The 15,013-nt window shown below is 64.9% G+C and overlaps 1 protein-coding gene across 2 annotated transcripts in view; it reads right to left on the reverse strand.

The window, feature by feature from the left end:
* The window catches only part of TAFA5 (TAFA chemokine like family member 5), a 204,518-nt gene that overhangs the window by 65,645 nt on the left and 123,860 nt on the right, over positions 1-15,013 (reverse strand). For both annotated transcript variants that reach the window (XM_020287834.2, XM_076006905.1), the window contains exon 2: positions 8,690-8,839. In XM_020287834.2, coding sequence (XP_020143423.2) covers positions 8,690-8,839 — 150 coding nt within the window. The remainder of the gene's footprint in view (positions 1-8,689; positions 8,840-15,013) is intronic.

The following is a 15,013-nucleotide window of genomic DNA, read 5'->3' on the forward strand; positions in this document are numbered from 1 at the left end:
TCTGTGGTCGGTGCGACTTATTCACAGGCAAGTGCGTACGACTGAGTTCGTGGCAACGGCGTGTTTGCCAGGCAGCTCGCAGATCTCCGGACAGCGAACCCACGGCTCTCGCAAGCCAGCGCCCGCCAGCGGCAGCGCACCACGGGGTGGTCCCACGGACCCCAGACGGCAAGTGACACAGGACCGGGGAGTCATCGCCCGGCCTCGGGCGCTGGGAGGGCTCAGCCTGCGCTCACACCGCCCCTCCTCTGCGTCTCTGCCCACAGCTCCTGCTCGAGCCCACGCGGCCAGGCCACACTCGAGGCCACGCTCGAGCCCACGCTCAAGGCCACGCTTGAGGCCATGCTGGAGCCCACGAGGCCACGCTCGAGGCCATGCTGGAGCCCACGAGGCCACGCTCGAGGTCACGCTGGAGCCCACACTCGAGGCCACGCTGTAGCCCACGCTCGAGGCCATGCTGGAGCCCACGCTCGAGGCCATGCTGGAGCCCACGCATGAGGCCACGCTGGAGCCCACGAGCCCACGCTCGAGGCCACGCTCGAGGCCATGCTGGAGCCCACGCTTGAGGCCACGCTGGAGCCCACGAGCCCACGCTCGAGGCCATGCTGGAGCCCACGCATGAGGCCACGCTGGAGCCCACGAGCCCACGCTCGAGGCCATGCTGGAGCCCACGCTTGAGGCCACGCTGGAGCCCACACTCGAGGCCACACTCGGGGCCACGCTCGAGGCCATGCTGGAGCCCACGCTCGAGGCCACGTGGCTGCACCAAGAACACACCCGTGTTCCTGCATTGCCGTGGTCTGAAGTGTCCTCCCAGATTCACATGCGGGACACTCAGTCCCGACTGTGTCGGGAGGTTGGGCCTCCCGGGAGGCCTTTGGGACCCGAGGGCTCCTCCCTGGGATGCCCCAAGGCCACGATAAAAGGCTTGATGGGGGATCGTTGGCCCCTTTTTCTCTCCCGCCTCCCGCCACGTGAGGGTGTCCTCCCCTCGCCAGACACTGAACCTGCCTCGGCCCCGACCGGGGGCTTCCCAGCCTGAGAACTCTGAAAACAATAAATTTCTGTTCTTTATAAATGACCCGGCCCCAGGTGTTTTGTTGTAGCAGCATGGCGTGGACTAAGACAGAAATGTGAGCACAGATCCCGCACTCGGTTTCTACCCCAGGAAGCGAGGCCTGCTGTCCACCCAGCACCTGCCGCCCCTGCCGGCGCTACCTGCTCTCAGGGCTGGGCCTGGGTGGCCACTCACTCAAGCCTGCTGCTAAAGGACCCCTGGGAATGGAGGTGACCACTACGCAACAGCAGGGGGCTGTGGCGCAAAACCCATCTCCTCCAGGAAGCCCTCCCGGATTGTCCCGCTGCTGTGTGCAGCCACCACAAGCTCCTGCAAGTTCTGCCCGGCTCAGCCCTGGGCCCGCAGGCGCCAGGGGCCCATCCTGCCCCACGACACTCCCCCAGCCCTTCACACTCCTGCAACGGCTACAGGTGAAGCGGGGAGGTCCCCCCTCGGCCCTGCTTTCCCCCGGCTGCCCGCTGGGCTGCACCTGCCCCGGCCCCCATCGGGGCTGCTGTGAGGCTGGAACGAGGTCAAATGCACACTGACTCCCCTCCAAGCCCGTGGCCTTCCTCTCTTCCACATCAGATTGTCATTCGTGTTCAGCTAAAGAATCAAAGAGGGCAGAATTCTTAAAAAATACTAAACGCCTGTGTCTGCTGGCAGTCACTAAGATGGGAAAGATGGCACCAGGGGAACCAGCGCCCAGAAGGGCCCCGAGAAGACGAGGGATGGGGTGTCCCCGGGTGTCCCCAGCTGGGGTCCCCCTGCCCAGGGGCTCAGCTCGGAATGGAAAACGGTTCCGGCAGGTGACTCCATGCTTGGGCCCCGTCACCCGGGTTTTCCGAGCAGTGGCTAGCAGCAGTGTTGAGAGAATCACTATTTTAAGTGTTATGTCACCATCCTCGAGGACCCCGGGCATTTATCCTGCAGTTTTAGAGGCGTGGTTTCACGAGCTCACAGCCTTAGGTGGTTCTCGCAGAGATTTCTGCGTCTCCCTTTGGTGGTGGCTCCAAAGCCTGGTGCACGGTGGAGAAAATCCGGCCGGGCCCTCCCCCGTCCCACCCTAGGGCCAGGCCTCCTGCTCAGCGGGCTCTGGCTCTGCCCTTACTATGCCCCCAGCCCCAGCCCCCTTCTGGAAACTTCCCAGCAGCTGAGGCCCCTCCCCAGCCTCTCCTGCTCCGAGCCCTTCCTCTGCCCCCTCCTCTGCCTCCTGGAGCCCTGCCTCCCGCCCTCCCTTCACGGCAAAACTCCTCCAGGGCCCGCAGCCAGGAGCTACGCAAGCCCAGCCCATGGAGCGCACAGGCCCCTCGAAGAGGCCGGAGCGGGAAGGGGGCGTCCAGGGCGACCCTCTACCCGCCGACTCCAATAAAAAGGACTTCGGCCTGAATGCATTCTGCAAATTCTTTTCCAGTTATTCATTTTTCATTATCTCTTACAGCCAAAATGCCAGCCCTTGACCCTCAAGAGTCCGTGGAGCAGTGGTCTATACCCACCACCCCTCCTGACCCCCCCCCATCTGCACGCTGAGCTCTGACCCCCGCACCCTGACCCTTGCCCTGGGGTGCTGCCAGCCCCGCCCCCTCCTTCTGCAGGTGCACGACCCGCAGGCTCCTCCCAGACGCCCTCCTCCCATCTGCGTGCGTCCTTTCTCGGCAGCCGCTTGGCGGAGTTGTAACTCACACTCCATCCACTCACTCCCTCTGGCGTGTCATCCAGTGTTTCCCGCAGCACAGTCACGGCTGTGCTTCCATCACGGCACCCGGCTGCGGACACTCTCGTCGCCTGAAAGGTGCCCCATGCCGCTCGCTACCACGGCCCTCCTCCCCCTCCTCCTCCTCCCAGCCCGGCAGCCCCGGACCCGCTTTCTGTGTCCGGCGTCTGCACACCTGCACGTCGAGCAGGAACGGAGTCACGACACGTGGCCTCGTGTGTGTGTGTGTGTCTGGCTTCTCTCCCCGAGCCTGTGTTCAAGGCCCACCCGTGCCGTGGCGTGTCTCAGTGCTTCCTGCCTTCCCGTGGCTCTCAACCATGCTCCTTTTGGACATAACCGCGTTCCGTTCATTCTTTCGTCTACTGGTGGAAATTCCGGTTACTTCCGCGACCGGGCTACTACACGTTTCGTGCTGCTCTGACCATCTGGTACACGCCTTTGTGTGCATGCATGTTTTCACTCCTCGTGGGCACACACCCGAGGCTCCACCAGGCGTGCAACTGCTGGGTGGTATGATGGCTCCGTGTTAACTGTGTGACCGTTTTCCGAAGCGGCTGCACCGTCTCTCACTCCCGCCAGCAACGTACGGAGGTTCCAGTTTATCCAGGTCCTTGCCGACCCCTGTCACCAGACCATGTGGCTCTGGTCCCCCCGGTGGGTGTGGAATTAGCGGGTGTCTGGGGTAGGCTGATGTGCATGCCACTGACGACCTGGCATCTTTCCTTGTGCTCAGTGGCTATTTACAAGCCCTCCTCGGAGACATCTCTCTTCAGATCCTTTGCACGTTTTTAATTGGGTTATCTGTCACCTTATTATTGAGGCATCAGAGTTCTTTCTCTGCATGTTCTGGATACCGGCCCTTCATCAGACACAGGACTTGCAAGCATTTCCTCCCATTCCGCCGGTCTGTTCGCTTTCCTGAGGGTTCCATTTGAAGCACAGAATTTTTTACTTTGATCAAGTCCAACGTATCTGTTTTTCCTGTTGCTGCTACTGCTTTTGGTGCCGTACCTAAGACTCTTTTTGCAAAATCCAAGGCCCCAAAGGTTTACCTGTTTTCTTCTAAGAGTTCTGCGGTTTTACCTCTTAACATTTAGGTCTTTGCTCCGTTTGGAATTAACGTTTTGCGCGCGGTCAGAGGTCGGGGGTGTCTTTATCCTTCTGCGTGTGGGTTTCCAGGGTCTGTTTCTAGACTCTCAGTTCCTCGCCTCTTACGGCCCCATCCTGGGCCCTTCTGGAACTCGACTCCCCCCGAAGGGGGTCCCCATCCTCATCTAGAACTGCGGCACTTGCGATGGGGCCAGCGCCAAACACGCGCCCCGGCTCCACACGTCCCCGGTGGAATCCCCCAAGGCCACACCTGGCACACGCGTGTCTCATGAGTTGCTAAGAACTACGTTAATGGGAAAAGACAGGGGGGCTCCCCGAGTTGGGTACAGAGGGGTCAGGTTAGCAAGGGCCTGTGCGCGCCGCATCTCGCCCCATCGGGAGCTCGCGGCGTTCGGCCGCTATCCCCAATTCCTGGGCAAAGACACCGGCTCGGCCCACAGGCACCTGCTGGGTGCAGAGGCAGCACACGGAGCCGGACTCCGGGATCTCTGCCCTGGGGCCGCCGTGCCTGCCTGTCTGCCCTGGAAGGCATGTCACCTGTGGCAACCTGGACGTGCAGACAGGCACGCTGGCCTAGCAGGCAGGTGGGCTCACGGGAAGGTGACACAGGTCACCACAGCAGCCAGGAGGGGCCGGGCAGGGCCCTGAACGAGCCTCCTGATCCGCGAGCTGCCGGCCACGCTGGGAAGGGAGGCCTGGCCCTGCATGCCAGTCCCACCTGCCCTCCACACCCCACGGCCACCGAGGGCCCACGGTGGGTCTGTGCCGTGCCCTGACCCCAGCCTGGCCCTCCCCAGGGTGCCTTATGCCTGAGACGCACTGCCACCACCCTTCTCCCCAACACTCGCCATGGCTCGGGGGCCGTTCTGCTCACAACAACCCTCCCCTCTGAGACCGACTATCCGCCTGCACCCAGCCCCGGGCACTGCGTTGCCGGCCTTACTTCGCTTCCTTCTAAAGGAGCTGCCTGAGAACTCGGCGTGTGGGAGACGCCCCTGTGCCATGACCTGGTCACCTGCCGTGTGCCGGGCAGGAGCTGGCCGGCAGCTGCAGGTAAGGACAAGGAAGGTCCTGACCCTGGCGCCCGCGACCAAGGGCAGCCCCGAGGAGAGGCTTCTTCTTGACCCTGGTGTGTCAGGATGGAAAGCCCCACAGCTACTGGCTTGTTTCTGAATCTCTTTCCCTCGTGGCTCTGTAAGTTGGATGGACCGTCAGGCTGGAGCACGGGCTTAGGGCTCTGCCGCGTACAGTCTGAGGAGGGTGCACCCGGCTCAGAGACAACAACAGGGAAGCTCCCCTCTCACTGCCAGCCCCCTCCTGTCACAAAATACAGCTTTTCTGGTGAGCTCCTCTTCATCCCTCAACACCCTGCTCAAATGCCCCCTTGTGGATGCACGACTGCAGATGCCCTCGTAGGAAGAAGGGCCTGCACTCTGGGGCCCCAGTCTTCACCCCAGCGCCTGCAGGGCTGTGTGGCTCCGTGCCCTGGGCATTTTAACAGTTCATCTGCCCCACAGCTACGGGCATGCACCCCACTTGCATAAATGAATGAGTGAGCTACTGCACAGACAGGCACTAAGCAAGTCGACAGAGGCAGGTTTGCTCCAGGACTTGGAGCTCCTGTCTTCACCGAGCCTGGGAGGGTCTGCCTGAACCATCCCCGTCCAAACACATTCACATCAAATCCCAGCCCAGCCCAGCACGGCACAAGTTTTCTCTTTAGCAAACACAACTCGAATGCGAGGAAACTTATTATGCACGCAGAGCAAGAAAATAGAACAGCAAAAATTAAATTAGATGGCAGCCTGGAAAATGCCCACTGTGCAAAAAAGAGCCAGCTAACGAATTTGTTTGGCCTCCCCTGAAAACGGCGAGGTTTTAATTTGGGTCTCTGGGACCCGGCTCCCGGGAAGCGGGGGGCTCCTGGGTGGCAGGGAGCGGACGGGGTTTCGGACGCGCAGACCCAGACTTAATTAGCCACCGGCCCCGGCCCCGGCCCTCCCCGCAGGCTGGCGCTTAGGCGATGGGAAGGAGGACGGGGCTGGGGCTGCCCGCGCCGCGCAGGGTCCCGGGGAGAATCAATCAACGTCAGGGGGAGGCAGGCAGGCCCGCCGCGTGTGAGCTCTTCCCGTTCCGGAGCCGGGAGGAGGCGGACGTGGCCAGAATTAATTTGGCTCCCAGGAAGCGAGATGGCCGCCGGCCGGGTGCCCGGTGTCAGGGCGGGGTGCGGGCCGGGTGACCGCAAGCCCGGCTGGGCAGTCGGTCAGTACCTTGCAGGTGTGCGGACTGACCAGTGTTCACATGAGGACAGACGCCCGCTCCGGGTCTTCGAAAGGCACAGAGGCCTCACTGTGCCCGACAGCAAGCTCAGCCTCCTCCCCTCCGTCTCCAAGAGTGCAGCCCCCGCCCGCGATGCCCGGGACTGGCGGCAGGGTGGTGGGTGGCGGGTGGCCCGGGTCCCAGGAAGGCGGTCAGGACAGGTCTGCTGGGAGCCTGCCGGGCCCTCCAGGGTCCCTCCTCCCGGCTCTGGAATGGGAGGAGCTTTGTTAACCGCTAAACGTTAAGAGGTTACCTAAATGTTACCTAAATTTTAAGAGGTAAAAACTGCAAAACTCTTAGAAGAAAACAGGTAAATCTTTGGGACCTTGCATTTGGCAAAAGAGTCTTAGGTACGGCACCAAACACAGTGGCAGCAGCAACAGGAAAAACAGATGCATTGGATTTGATCAAAGTAAACACTTTTGTGCTTCAAAATTTTGTGGCACCCGGGGTCTTCACGGGGGCCCCCCGAGATGGGCCTGTCCTGAGCAGGGCCTGAGCAGGGGTCTTCACGGAGGGCCCCGTCATGGGCCTGTCCTGAGCAGGCTCCTGGGGGCCGGGAGTGGTGACGGCCGAGGCCTGGGCAGGGCCTGCTCTCTCCAGCCCAGAGCCCGAGCGCCTCCCTGCAGGGCCCCGGCAGAGCAGACTCACCGCCCGGCCGTGCCCCACGTGGATCTGGACATGCTCAGTGCTGACACTGGGGAGCCCAGGGACACAGTCCGCCCCCATCCCCCAACCACCCCCCAACTTAGGGGCTCCGCTGGCCCCCCAGGGGCCCTTCTGGCTTTGGGGCAGTGCTGGCCGCACTGGACGTCCCCGGCTTACTAGAGGTGAGTTTGGCATCCGCACTCCCAATGTGGCCAGAGCCACCTAGCGCGCACCACGCCCGGGCCCTGTGCACATACCACGCGCTGTCCTTTCCCTGCCCACCCTCGGTGCCCGAGCTGCGGGAGCCGTTCCCAGTCCCCATGCACCGATCAGGAACGCGGCAGACGGGCGAGGCTGCCCACGTGGGGCTCCTGGCAGAGGCCGCAGAACCTGACTCTGGACATCCGAACCCGGTGCAGAGGCCACGGGGCAAAGAGAGGCCCCCGACCAGGACCAGGACCAGGACCAGGAAGCCCACCCGGGCTCCACGTCCAGCTCTGAGTGGCCCTGGGGAGTCCCTCGCCCTCCCTGGGGGGGGGCAGCCGACCCCGAGACCCCATCAGCACGGTCGCCTGCACCAGGCCCCGCCTGATGAAGAGCCCAGGGTGTGCGTGGCCCGTGAGCCGTGGGCCGGCCTGAGATGCCAGAGCCCACCGCTGCGCCAGGACACCTGGGACGCAGCCCTCAAGTCCACCCTGCCTGGAGGGGCTACTGGCCAGTGGTATAGCCCCTCCCCCCCACATCTGCCCAGCCATCCCCTCCCCCAGCCCTACCCCGGCACTGCAGGGCCTCAGCCACCCCAGGCCACGGCTCCAGGGAACCCCATGGCAGTCCGACCCCACGCCCGTCACTCGGGGCTGCTGGCTTCTCTCCACCGGGAGAGGTGGCCCCGTAGCCCCCACCCCCACCCCCCGGAGCACCTCCCTCCCCTGCACCCTCCCCTGGTCTGTGGTCTGTGCCTGGAACCCAGGCCCTGCACCCCTGCGTGGGCCCGGCCACCCCAAGGCCAGCTGGACCGACGGGGCCACGGCTGCTGGCCTACGGGGGCTCCGTGTCTCCGTCAGGGAGAGGGGGTCTCCCCCTGGCTCTGGTCACGGCAGGGCTTGAACATGGCTCTAATCTGCCTCCAATGCCTGCCCTCCCACCCACGTCTGGCCTGCCCCTGGCCCTGCCTGGACACAGCAGGCCACGGGGTTGTCAGGTCTCACTCAGCCCCCTGGGCCCGTCTGGTCCCCTGCGGCCTGGCTAAGGCCGAGCTCCCCACACGGAGGCACACGCATGGTGTCCTCCCCTGCAGTGGGCAGACTCATCAGAAGCCGTGACATCACCTGGGGTCCCCTAGGTGACGTCGGTCCCCTATGGTGCCCCCACAAGGCCCCTCTGAGTGTCAACTCAGCAAGGAAGGCACCTCGGTGCATCCGCTCAGCAGCCTGACTTTGGGGAGTCCCGGAATGCACCGTGAGCCAGTGGGGGGCCCTCCTGCCCGTGCTCAGACTGCAGGGACTGGGGCTGCTGATTCTATCTTGGCCAGAAACCAACAGGGACAGACGCAGCCGGCACCGGGCACTGGGTGTGCGGCACGCCGATGCCCTCTGCCGCCACCTCCCCTTTAGCGACACTCAGGGCCGACCTTGAGCGGGGGCAGGGACCCACGTCTGGGCACAGCTGGAGACCCCAGCCACCCTAAGAGCCGTCAGCCGAGAGCCGTGGCGGCCGGTCCTCCAGGGCAGCAACCCGACACCGCCCGGGGCAGTCACACCAGCGCCCGGCGAGGACAGGACTGACCCCGAGGCTGCGCCCCGAGGCCGTGGGGACGCTCTGGGAGGGGCCGTGGCTCTTACCGTCCACACAGGCGGGCCGGGCTCTCGTGGTGCCGGCGATCTGCCCCTTCCTGCACGCGCACCGCGCCGTCTGCCGGGCGATCGTCCTCCGGGGCTGGCTGCTGTCGCGGTCCAGGGTCACAATCTCACAGGTGCCGGCCGCCAGCTGACCTGGGGGGACAGACGAGGGTTGAGTGGCCACGTCCCGGACACCAGCGGCCGCCCGGCCCCACCAGCCCACGCGGAGCCACGCGCCGGCCGTCCCGCTCGGAGGGAACGTGGACACCGCCAGGAAGGACCCGCCCAGAAGTGCGTGCAAACGCCGGAGCCGGTCGAGCCGGCGACCTCCGCGCTGCCTGCCTCGGCAGACAGGAAATTAAACGCCGCCCCGTCTCGGTAACGCCCGGAAATGAAAGGGTCAGATCGCCGAGGGGGGAGCTGGCTCCCCCACGCATTCCCACGCTCCACAGCAGGGGACACGGACTGCTAGGAGGCCTGTGCCCTGAAGCCTGGCTGGGTCCGTGTCTCTGTCCCAGGTGCCATGTGGCGGCGTGGGGCTGGGAAATGGGTTGGACCCTCTCTCTGTTTCTTCCTGGGCCTTGTTGCCGGGGAGGAATCCCACCTGCTGGGCACGGCGGGCACAGGCTGTGTCGGTGCCGGGGGTTCAGGGTGTCCTCTGCCCTCCAGCAGCCTGGCGCACGCCCCACACATGTGCTCACACGTGTACATGCGATGCACACACAGCTGCACACGAGGCACAGGCGTGCACATACCACAAGCCTGGCAGGTGCACACAGAGTGGGCCACACACAGGAGGCACCCACGTGTGGACACGCTAAGGCTACGAGGTACTCAGACTCGCCAGACACGGGCACACGTGACTTGCTGCTACCGGTGCACAGATGTGTCCCACAGTCCCCCAGCTCCCTCGTGGACATGCCCCCTGCTCCCCTGGGCCACAGACACCCCATGGCGTGGGAAGGAGGTGGGAGGGCTGCGTGGTCCACGCTTGGCTCTGGGACGGCTCGGGGTGCAGAGAGAGACCCCGACTCCAACTGTCTCACTGGCTTCCTTCGTCCCCTGCTTGTCCCCTGGGTCCCGGGGAAAAGGCCACCTCCCTGAGGGGCGCACAGGGCGGCGTCTCGGGAGGGGGGACTGCCAGGAACCTCCAGGTGCACACACCCCTTTAATGCAAGGCGCCACCTGCCTGCAAAACGCCCCGAATGTTTACAGTGACAAGCACAGACGGCGCCGGCTCTCATGCTGGGCAGTGAAGAGGAGCAGCTGCCACCTGTGGGGGACGGAGGGCGGCCCCCAGCTGCCGGCCGGGCCACCGCGTGTGCCCTGCACAGGGAGCAGGAGGCGCCCCTCGGCCGGCTCCCCCTGGACACCTGCTCCCTGGAACGGCCCCCCAGTCCCACTCGCTGCTGCCTCGAGCTTCCCTTCACTGTGAACAGTGAGCGCCGACGGCAACCCCTTCCCGCGGAGGGCCCTGGGACCACGGTGGGGACCCCAGCCCACCTGGGCCAGCAGGGAGACAGGGCGGCTGCCAGGGAGGTGGCAGGCGCAGGTGGCACAGGGTGGCAGTCCCCACCCCTGAAGAGGAGAGCAGGTGCACCCGCTGGTCCCTGGCAGCTGTTCTGTGGCTGGTGGCGTCCTCCCCTGCCCACACAGCCCCTTCTGCTAAGATCATGCCCAGACCCCTCCTCCAGGCAGCCCCAGCGTCCTCCAGGCAACCGACCAGCTGACCACACAGGACTGCATCTGCTTGCTGTCACCTGTCACCCCCAGGTCCCCTAACTCGGCCCGGGGCCCTGGCCCAGCGGGCATGGCGCAGGCCAGCAACGGGGCAGCTGGCGGGGTGTCCTCTCCACCCATCACCACGATGCTGGCCGGGCCACCCTTGACCCTGAGCATTCCCGTGCCGGGGTGGCCCCGGAGGGAGGGGGCAATGCCATCTGCCCACAGGCAGGGCGGGCTGGGAGGGGCCGTCACGGGCAGCTGCCCGGCTGCAGGGAACCCAGCCTGCAGGAGCGGGTCAGTCCCGGCTGGAGCCCAGGGCTCTCCTGTGTGTGTGGGGGGGTGTCTCACAAGGTCAGAGGAAGGACATGGGGCAGCCAGGCCCTCCGGGGACCGGACCCGCCCCCACCGCCAACCACGCAGCGGGGCCGCCTCCCCGGAAGGCTGCCAGCTGCAGACTTTGACTCAGGCTACGGAAATTACACCCTGCTCTAAGGAAAAGGAGAAACAACAAACAAGTACGTGGGCAGCCGCGTGACACAGCGGCGGAAGAGTGTCCAGGATGACGGGGGACGCTTCTCCCCAGGAACGGCGGTCAGCGCCTCAAAGGCCTGACTGTGGGCAAACGCACGGCCAGGTGTGCAGGTCCCGAGCACACCTGAGGACTGTGGCGTGGGCAGAGGGATGCCGCTGTGATCTGAGGACAGGCAGCCTCCTGGGCTCCACCCCGGCCAGCTGCAGCTCTGCAGGCTGGCTCGGCCGCTCTGCCATTCCCCGTGCGTTGCCGCCCGTGTTGACCTCTGACCCCTCTCTCTGACACCAGCCCCCAGCAGCAGCCACGGTGCCCAAGGGAGGGACAGCTGGGGCCACTGCTCCGCAGGCAGGCCCTGGCACGGGGCAGTGCTCCGGGCTGTGCACCCACAGAGGCTGGCCCCGCGGAGACATCAAGGCAGCAGTGCTGGGGACGTCCCCGACCCAAGGAAACCCTGGTCACCGCGCCCCGAGCCACGTCGCTGACCCCCACCAGGCCACCACCCAACGCACGCACGGACCAGGGCTTCAGCGCTGCCGGCCCCGGCCAGGCCACGTGCCCTCCCGGCCCAGCTGGTGCCTCCTCCTGGGGCTGCCTGCGGGCTGAGCCCACAGATGGTCCTGCTCTTCCCTTCACCTCGATCTCGGGGGGGGGGGGGAGGGGGTTGCACCCCGTCTCTGCCTGGGTCCCACGAGGCCGTTGCTCACCCACACCCTGTACCCTGCTTCCCCGAGGGGCCCCCAAAGCCGCCTGCTTCTCCTGCCTCCCAATGAATGCAGTGTTTTCAGCCCTGCGGGACGTACGGCACATGTAACGTTTGGCAAAAACACAAATGTGTCTGATGTTTCCTAGAAATGCTGGCCGGGGCAGGGCTGTTTCCGGCAGTGGCGATTTGTCTTTGGAAGAAACACCCCACCGAGGATGCCGAAATGCTCACAAGGGGCGGTCGGCCCCGTCTGGGCTCCAGAGAGGGCCCGGGACGCGGCCGCTCTGCTCCTCCAAGCTGCTACAGCTGGGCCGGGGCACCTGGGTGACAGACCCAGGCCCCCCTCTCCTGGGCATGAGGCCGATGCTCCTGCAGGCGCGGAAAGAGCGAGACCCCTTCTCCGCCCTCCCGCCGACCTGGCTCCCAGGCCGGGAGACCCGCCAGCACCGGCCCTGTGCCCTGGCAGGCGCCATCGCGCTCTGAGCAGGAGGGGTCTCCGGGCTGACCACACAGGGCGCGGGACCCCCGGCAGGGAGGGTCACCACGCTTCTGTGGCAAAGGGGTCCTGAGACCCGCATGGTAGGGCCTACCATGGTGGGGGGCTCCACTGATACCCCAGCAGTCAGGAGGGGGGTCCCCCTACATCCCCCAGAGCCTCCCCTGGGCTGGTACAGAGGCAGAACATTATGACAAATTGCTGACAAACCTTGCCTCACCCTCCTGCCAACTGGGTGGCACCCCCAAGCTGACCTCTCCCCTGAGGACCCCACCAAGGGTCTTCAGGCCGGACCCGGCCAGGCCCACAGAGCCATCTCCTCTCCCTGCACAACCCTAGCCTGGCCTCCAGGGACAGCCGGCTCCATCCGGCCAGGACCACCCAGGACCAGGCAGCCACACTCTCTGAGCCTCAGTTTCCCTGCTGGGACAGGAGAGTAACAGGGTGAGCGATCCATCTGCCCGCCAGGTCCCCGGGAGGGTCTGGTGGGTGTGGCAGCTCCATGCACTCCACGCGGTGCTGAGCACCAGGCAGGCCAGGCACGTGGCTCTGAGTCTGGAAACTTCCGGCTCCACGGGCAGCCCTAGCGCCCAGGCGAGCCCTGTGCCCCTTTCCCCGTGGTCCTGCATGACCCACAGCCCTTACTTCCTGCAGCCCCACACCAACCCAGGCCGGGCGCAGGGGCAGCGCTAGGCAGGGTGGCTGGACAAGCCTAGGAGGGCGTCGGAGGGGCCCGAGAGACTCGGGGTCTGCAACCTCCTTCCTGCCACCCCCGCCCTCTGCTAAGGACGCTCCGCAGCCCGTCTGGACCCCTGGCTGTCTGGCACAGCGGGACGGAAGCAGCCAGTGGGCAGGTGCTGGGACCCACTGAGAGGAACCACCGCAGCCCCACGGGGGCGGCTAGTGCCGTGGCAACCACGGCGCCGGCCGGGCCTGTGTGCAGGGCTCCCCGGGCGCCGACACCCTTTCTCCATCCTGGGCACAGACAAATCTGCATCCCCCCAGGACCTGCGGGTGCCGGCCGGGAGGGACGGTGAGGGGGCCCTGTGGCCAACACTCTTGTCCTGGGGGGACCCAAACCCCGGGGGTGCAGGCGGCTCCAGCAAAGCCCAGTCGTTCCGATAAGGCGCCGTTCCCACACTCTGCGGTTGACGCTGTTCAGACAGACTGGCGGGTGGAGCCGACGCTGAGCCCCCCAGCTGCAGGGTCATTCTGCCGGGGCAGGACCACCCCCGGCAAAGCAGCCCCGTGGCCACCCTACAGCACTGGCAGGACTGCGTGGCCCCAAGAGAAGGTGACTCCACAAGGACAGACGCCGCCACACGGCGCTGCAGCAGCTGGGCCCCACCGGAAAAAGAAAAAAGAAAAAAAGAAAATCTAAACACCAGCCTTACACTTTTGCAAGCACTAATTCAAAACACACCGGAGAGCTAAATACAAAAGCATGATAATAACAGAAAATTTCTACGAGTAAACACAGGAGAAAAAAAACCTGTGTGACCCTGGATGTGGCGTAAGTTTTTAGACAGGCACCAAATGCACATAAGCTTTGAAAGAGAAAACTGGATGTGATTTCACTGACGCTGAAAACATCCGCTGGGCGAAGACACTGTTAAGAGCAAAGCCGCAGACCGGGAGCTGCTGTTTGCAAAACGCGTGTCTGGCAGAGACGTGGGTCTGAGACACACACGCCAAACACCCCGAACCCCACGCCGAGGACACGCCACTCCGCAGGACGGGGCCGAGGGACCTGCACAGACCCCCCCCCCCCGCCCCGAGAAAGCGGCAAATGAGCACGCGGAAAACGCCAGCACCCTCGCCACTGCGAAACCCCACGTTGAAGTAACAGGAGATCCTCCACACGCCTATGAGACGACGACATTCCAGAAACCCCAACACGCCAAACGCTGACGGGAGCATGGAGCACGGGACGCCCGCTCGCCGGCGGCGGGGAGCGCAGCCGTGGCCACCCCGGGGCCCGCTCGGGGGTTTCCTGCAAAGCCGAACACGTCTCCCCACGTGAGCCAGAAGTCTCTCGCCTGGGAGTTTAGCCAGCTGATCTGAGAACTTCCGTCCACACACGCTTGCATGTGCACGCACACACACACGCACACACACGCCACAACCTGCAAGCCAATGTCCACGGCTGCTTTACTCATCATCCCCAAAACTGGAGGCAGCCTGAATGCCCCCCACAGCTGACGGATGAACAGACCGGGGACGGCGCTGTCTGTCCCGTGGTGGCCAGGAGGGGCCAGCAAGCTCCAAAGGACACGCGGGAGCCTTAAATGCCCACTGGGGAGTGACAGAAGCCAGTCTGAGAAGGCGACACGCTGCTTTCTGGAGACCACAAGACTGCACAGAGAGGAAAGGGTCGGCGGCCGGTAGGATTCCCCAGAGCGAAAGAGGCAGGGCGGCTCGGTGGACCCAGGGTCCTTGGCAGGGCAGGAATTCCACCCCGCGTGACACTGCTGTGGTGGCTACGTGGCATCCCACATTTGTCAGGAGCTGGGTTGTCATGCAGTGGCAACACGCACAGGTTCACAACCCCAAGGAGTAGTCTCGGGGCTCCCAGGCAGGAGACCACGTGGCGTCCGGAGCATGGGACCGGGACATGAACGCGCAGCGCAGCCCCACCGCGGGGGCCGGGCAGGGGAGGCTCTGGTCCGAGCGGCTCTGGGAATGGCTGGCGTCGGCGGACTAGAGGCAGAAGGAACGTCCCCTCGAACCGCACTCGGGTGGACGCAGCTGCTCCCCACGGGACCCAGACCAACCCCGCTCACGCTGCCGCCCGCGGACGCCGGCAGTGCGCAGCTAAGCGAGCGGAGGGCAGGCAGGGGTCGCAGGGTCTCTGCCGGAGGTCCCAGCTCT

The sequence above is a fragment of the Microcebus murinus genome, chromosome 10 (genome assembly GCF_040939455.1).
Source record: "Microcebus murinus isolate Inina chromosome 10, M.murinus_Inina_mat1.0, whole genome shotgun sequence".
NCBI lineage: Eukaryota > Metazoa > Chordata > Mammalia > Primates > Cheirogaleidae > Microcebus > Microcebus murinus.